We start from the raw sequence: 6,498 nt of genomic DNA, 5'->3' as shown, positions 1-6,498 counted from the left end.
GAAAGAGGGAGCTCTTCTTAATATTTTGACACCAAAATCATGTCGATACACCTTACCGACTGCGAGTAAAGCCACCCACGCTTTAACTTGACAGACTATAAGAGAATAGTCGAATTTACTAGCCTAAAAGATGATTTTTTTAGAAGACTTTTGAATTTTCAACCAAGAACTTTTCTTCAAAAATATTAATACCCAATCTAAAAAGAAGAATTTTTAACAAAGCAGTTGAGTTTGTCTAACAAAAAAGACGATTTTAGACAAAAAGAGTTGAATATTCAACAACAAGATTTCATTTTAAAGAAAATTGTTGAATTTTTAAAACAGTTTTGAATTTTAGACCTAAATAGATGATTGTTCAACAAACTTGTCGAATTTCGAAACGGAAAAGATTGAGTTTCAACCAAGAACAGTGTAAATTTTAACCAATTTGTTACATTTTCAAGTCTAAAAGTCGAATGTTAAAAAAAACTAAATTTTTCAACAATATAGGTAAATTCAAAACGAAAAGGATAAAATTTGTAAAAATATATACATTTTTAATTAAGAAGTTTTGTCTTGAGCCAAAAAATGAGTCCTTAACAAAGAAGTTCAACTTTAAACCAAGCAGTTAAATGTTCAATCTAGAAGATTTAATTTCTACCAAAAAAACGTATTTACAACAAAAGACATACATTTTTCACTAAATTGTTCATTTTTCAAGTAAAAAAGATCAATTTTTAGCCAAAATTGGATTAGTTAAATAACCAGGTAAGAAAATAAACTTTCAACTATGATTAAAATAAATTTTCAACAATATAGTTTAATTGGCAACGTAATAGTTCAATTGTTAACCACAATAGATAAGTTCTGAACCAAAAATATAATTCTAAATTTTGTAAATAAAAGATTAACCTTCAATAAAAAATAGTAAAATTTTCGACCAAAATCGATGACCTTTTAAAACAATAGTTAAATTTTTTTAAACAAAATAATTCAGTTTTCAACAAAACTGTTGAATTTCCAACTAGATAGTTACATTTTCAACCAAAATTATACATTTACAACTAATGTTATGAACTTTGAACTAAAATTATAAATCTTTTTAAAAAATTCAATATTAAAGTACGAGTTTTTCCAAAATACTTGAATCCACAACCAAAACAGATTATTTTTTAACAAAAAATTTGACATTTTAATTAAAATGGATGGATTATTGACATAGAAGATTAATTTTTCACCAAAAATCAATATTTTCAATATACATGAATTTGTGACCCGAAAGGAATTTTCGTTACGAAAGAAAATAAACATTAGCCAAATGTTAAATTTGCAAATCCAAAAGGAAAATTCTTCATGAAGCAGTTCAGTTTTAAACTGAAATCATACATTTAAAAAAAAGTTAATTTTCAATCAAACAGTAGAATTTTTCCAAAAAAAAGACATTGAATTTTTGTGAAAACAATCGAATTTTTAACAAAACAGTTGACTTTTTAAATAAAAAAGATAATTTTCCAATCAGTTATAGAACAGTTTAGTTTTCAGTTCAAAAAATAAATTTTTAACAAAATGAAAAGAAAAAAATATTTACCAAAATATTTCAATTTTCAACTAAAGGGATAAATTGACAGCCAATGTAATGAATTTTTAACCAAACATTTCAAATTTTAACCAAATAGTTGAATTCAAGGAAAAAATTGCAATGAAAACTTGAATTCTTGGATTTTCAACTAGAAACGGTAAGTTTCTAGCCAAAAATAGATTAGTTAAACTATCAGTCAAGAAAATTAATTTTCAAATTAAAAAGAAAACAAATTTTCAACAGTACATTCAATACTACAACAAAATATTTGAATCTATCACCGAAAGAGATGAATTCTGAACCAAAAATATCATAATAGACTTTTTAATAAGAAACAATTAACTTTTTAAACGAAAAATTATTGGATTTTCGACCAAGAACAGTGACTTTTTGCGAAAATGGTAGAATTTTTAACCAAAAGAGATGAATTCTCGACCAAAAATATAATAGTAGACGTTATATTAAAAAAGAATGTAGTTCCTAATAATATAATTAACATGTCGTCAAAGAAACGAGAAAAACTGAAAGTTTGTGAAATGAAAAGAGGAAAAAAAATAAATTCTTTGAAAAAGGGGCAAATATGCAAATGGGGGAAAGAGTGTTCAATAAAGTCACTAATTTTCGTTTTGCAAGCACTTATAGCAATGCCTTTTATCGCAAATCATAAAAAACTATTACTTCTACCCCAAGCAAATTCAATTATGTTTTGAACGGCCCCTGAGAAAATTCTTTGATTGAAACAACAAAATAATTTATTTGCTTTCATCAAATTGTAGTTACATCAACGAAAATTTTTTTTTTCTCTTTTTACTAATTTCTGGTTCAAGTAACTATCGGTAAAAAAAATTACATATGGAAATTTAAACTGTTTTGTTATCAGTCATAAAATAATAAGTGCTCACCTGTCCAGGCAGACAAAAAACTGATTCCTCAGCGAGCAGTCGTTGCACGAATTCGAGATCAGATTGAAACTCGGGAAACGAGTGCATGTCTATGTGTACCTGAAATTTAAAATTGCACTTTGTGAATAAAAAATTAGTAAATCAATAATTTCATTAAATTAAATAAAATTTAACTGTATATATAATCTTACCATCATGTACATAGCACCATCGGGCATAATTGGTTTAAGGCCAGGAATATTGACTACGTAATTGTACGTCAATTGTGAATTATTCTGCAAACAGAAAAAAATTATGAGAAAATTAAAACTCACTTTAGCGTGATATTAAAATCTATATTCATATTTTGCATTTAAGTATCTTTATTTGTGTTTATTCACCCGTATAACCCTCATCGCGTCACAAACATTTAAAAAATCAATAATTAATGTGCATATTTAGTTCCTGGTACACTTTTATTTTAACTGAAATTTTCTTTCAGTTTTGAATTTAAACATAAGAAATCCATTTTTATTTGTATTATATAGTATCATCACCGCGGGCTACAAACGTACGTATCATTATATGATTTGAAGGAAAACGCGTGTGTCCTTTTTCGATTAGAGGGAAAAATAATTTGTAATTCCTAATAAAAATTCGAAACAACCATTTTCAAATTTTATTTGTTTATTTTGTTTCATAGGCTGTATCGATATAACTTACTTAAGAAGATAAATTTCCAACCGAATAGATGAATTTTCTACTAGAACAGACGAATAAAAATATAAACTTTTAACTTGAATTATAAATATTTTAACAAAAAATTGAATTTTCAATCAAGTATTTGAACTTGTAACCAAGTACTTGAATGTTGAAACCATGAAGATTATTTCTCAAAGAAAAATAGTCTAATGCTTAACAAAAATAGATTGATTTTCAATAAGAAATTTGTGTTTTCGATCAATGACCAAAAAAGTACATGTTTAACAAATTAATTAAGCTTTTACCCAGTAGGTGCATTTTCAAACAGAAAAAATTAATTCTCTAAGAAAAATGTCATATTTTATATTTTAATAACAAAATGTTTTTATTTTAAACCAAAAACAGTTGAAGTCACCCAAAAAAGAAAATTTGTGAACAAATTGTCCAAACTGTAACGGAAACCGATCAATTTTTAATAAAAAAAGATGAATTTTTGATCAAGAAGATTCTAACTAAGCAATTAAAGTTTTAACTAATTTGTTAAATTTTTAACCCAAAATAAACAATTCCTAATAAAAACTTATTAATTTGCAACCAGCGGGTTGCATTTTTAACCCCAAAATATGAATTTTCTACCAAAAGAGATGACTTTTCAAACATCTTTCAAACTGACGCAAATTATTCTTAAAATACTAATCAGTAATTAATGCGTTAAATGAAAAACTAATGTGGTTAGTAATCTAAGTCTATTTTATTTACTTTGATCACATCGAAGTAATTTACATAGGTAATCGAATATGTTTCTACTATTTTGTTGAAAATTCGTCTTTATTGGTAAAAAAATCATCTCCTTCCAAGAAAATTTAACTACTACATTGGTACAATATTTAATTTATTGTTTAAAAATTTAACGTTCTTGTTCAAAATTCGTCTTTCAAGTGAAAAGTTAGTTTTTTAACGAAAACGATAACTAATCTATTTTTAGTTCGGGATTGATCTTATTCAGCTGAAAATTCAACTAATTAATGGAAAGTTGAAATAATTTGTTACAAATTCAGTTTTCTGGTCTAACATTCTTGATTTCAGTTAAAAATTTTCCAGGTTTAGAATTCAATTATATTATTGAGAATCCTTTTCATTTTATACATACTTTGTTAAAAATTAAGTTTATTAATTAAAAATCTCGATTTTAGTTGCCAATGGTTTGGTTAAAAATGTACTATTCTCTTGGAATCTTGTTTTTTCTTTTTTTTTTGTTAAACATTAACTATTTAAAACTAAAATTTCAATATTTGATTTTCCCATTAAAAATTTATCTTTTTTAGCTAAAAATTTAACTTATTGCTTAAAAATGTATGTATTTAATTTTTTTAAATTATTTTTTTACGTAGACAATAGCTCTTCTTGTTTGATAATAGATCTTTGTGGTTAAAAATTTAACTATATTTTTCTAAATTCATTCTGTAGTTATAAATTCAACCGCTAGTTTAAAAATATATGCATTCTGTTGAAAATAGGTCTTCTTAGATATAAAATTAATCTTCTTTCTTAAGAGTTTATGTTTTTAGTAGAAAATTGATCTATTTGGTTCAACTATTTGGTTAGAAGTACATCTATTTGGTTGAAAATTACACAATTTGGTTAAAAAGTAATCATTTTTGTTCAAAACGAGTGTTCCACGTCTACATTGCCACCCTTTTTAAATGCTATTTTCCCCTCTACTATTCTTCTTTAAATCCAGCATTTTACTCTTCCTCCGATTCCTTAAAATAATAATTAATTTTATTTTTTATCCATTTCCCTCAGTTCTAGTTTGCATGACAAGAAAGCAGGCACCTTTTTATCAGTTCCAGAGCCTGGTTCAAACAATAGAACTTCGCCAAAGATGCAAATATAATGCAGCTCACGAATCGCTGTAAGCGCTTTCAGCAAGTTTTCGTTTGTGTTATCATTGTTCATCCACTGTTGGTGTAAGAGCGAGACCTACCTTATATAAACATGAAAATATTCCTAGCACTTAATGAAAGGAGCACCCAAATTACTATTCTTTGAAAAGCCGAAAAGTCAACTACATCCTCCAAAATATTATATAATCTACATGTAAACGAGATACTTTAAATACGAATATAAAGCAGAAATGGTATAGCATTATGAAACCAAGTACGAATGTCGCGAAATCAGAAATTGTTCAATATAGGTCATTCACAGAGCTTTAAGCGATTCTCTAGCATCTGGTAAAGAACCGTTTATTGCGATATTGATCCACGCGTAAAAGTAATCTAATGCACTTTTTTCGTTCAGAAATGTCCAGTGCCTTCCATTTTGTTACGAGTTTTAGTTTTTTTTAATTGAAATGCATTCAATTCTGAAGAGCTTCGTGGTCAGAACTTTTATCTTTTCTACTTTTTTAATGATAATTTTTTCACTCAAAGTATAGAAAAATTTAAATTTCTTATAGAACAAATTTTTACGCTTTAATCATTTCTAGGAAAATTGGCAAATATTCTTATTATCATTATCAAAATTTGTCCTTTTTTTAATTAATTTTTTCGTGAAAAAGATGTACTCTCGTCGCTCCGCTGAGAATCGAACCACAGAATTGCCGATTGCCGGTCAGGTACTTTCCCAAAAAAGCATTAGAGACATCGAAAGAAAAATTCTTTTTCAGAAATATATGCTATCTCATTCCAGTTGTTACACTTATTATACGAGTAATTTTAAAGCAATCTTTATTGTAATCAGTGATAGTTACCATCGATAAGAGTAGATATCTTTTTTACCACCCTGAAAATATAAATCAACCTATCGATCAAGTTAACAATTCAAATAACAGCAAAATTCTTTACATCATTTATATACTAGATTCTAAATAAATTAAAAAAATTGTTAATTTAATTTTTTCTGAAAAAAGATCTACTCTCTATTCTGCTTTCGATTTCACTAATAGCTTAATGAGAAAGTACCCAACCAGCAATCGTAAGTTCTGAGGTTCGATTCCCAGTAGAGAGACGATAGTAGATCTTTTATCAAAAAAACTTTAATTTTTATATTTTTCAAATTTATTTTCCATCTAGTCTAAAAATGACGTTAATCATCTTCTGTTATTTTAAGAGTTAACTTGTTCGATATATTGATTTCTATTTTGACGTCAGTGAAAGAGAAATCTACACTGATCGATGGTACCAGGCAGTCTGATAAGTAACTGAAAATCCTAAGAGATGGCATTAGTATTCACTAATGTGAACCATTTTCGTTGAGCTCGATCCTTCAAATGACGCCTGTCAAAACTTCAGCCATTTATGTTTACGCATTTACAAGTTACAGCACTGAGAAGCGACTAACCTCCGAGTTTTTTTT

At 26.9% G+C, this 6,498-nt stretch overlaps 1 protein-coding gene across 1 annotated transcript in view; it reads right to left on the bottom strand.

Moving 5' to 3' along the window:
* LOC117180382 (tyrosine aminotransferase) overlaps positions 1–6,498 on the bottom strand; it is a 71,689-nt gene that overhangs the window by 1,091 nt on the left and 64,100 nt on the right. The window contains exons 9-10 of the mRNA XM_033372860.1: positions 2,652–2,735; positions 2,461–2,559 (exon numbers count right to left, since the gene is read on the bottom strand). Coding sequence (XP_033228751.1) covers positions 2,461–2,559; positions 2,652–2,735 — 183 coding nt within the window. The remainder of the gene's footprint in view (positions 1–2,460; positions 2,560–2,651; positions 2,736–6,498) is intronic.

Source organism: Belonocnema kinseyi, chromosome 9 (genome assembly GCF_010883055.1).
Source record: "Belonocnema kinseyi isolate 2016_QV_RU_SX_M_011 chromosome 9, B_treatae_v1, whole genome shotgun sequence".
Classification (NCBI taxonomy): Eukaryota; Metazoa; Arthropoda; class Insecta; order Hymenoptera; family Cynipidae; genus Belonocnema; species Belonocnema kinseyi.
Note: the sequence above shows the minus strand (reverse complement) of the source record. Positions and strands in the feature narration are given on the sequence as shown.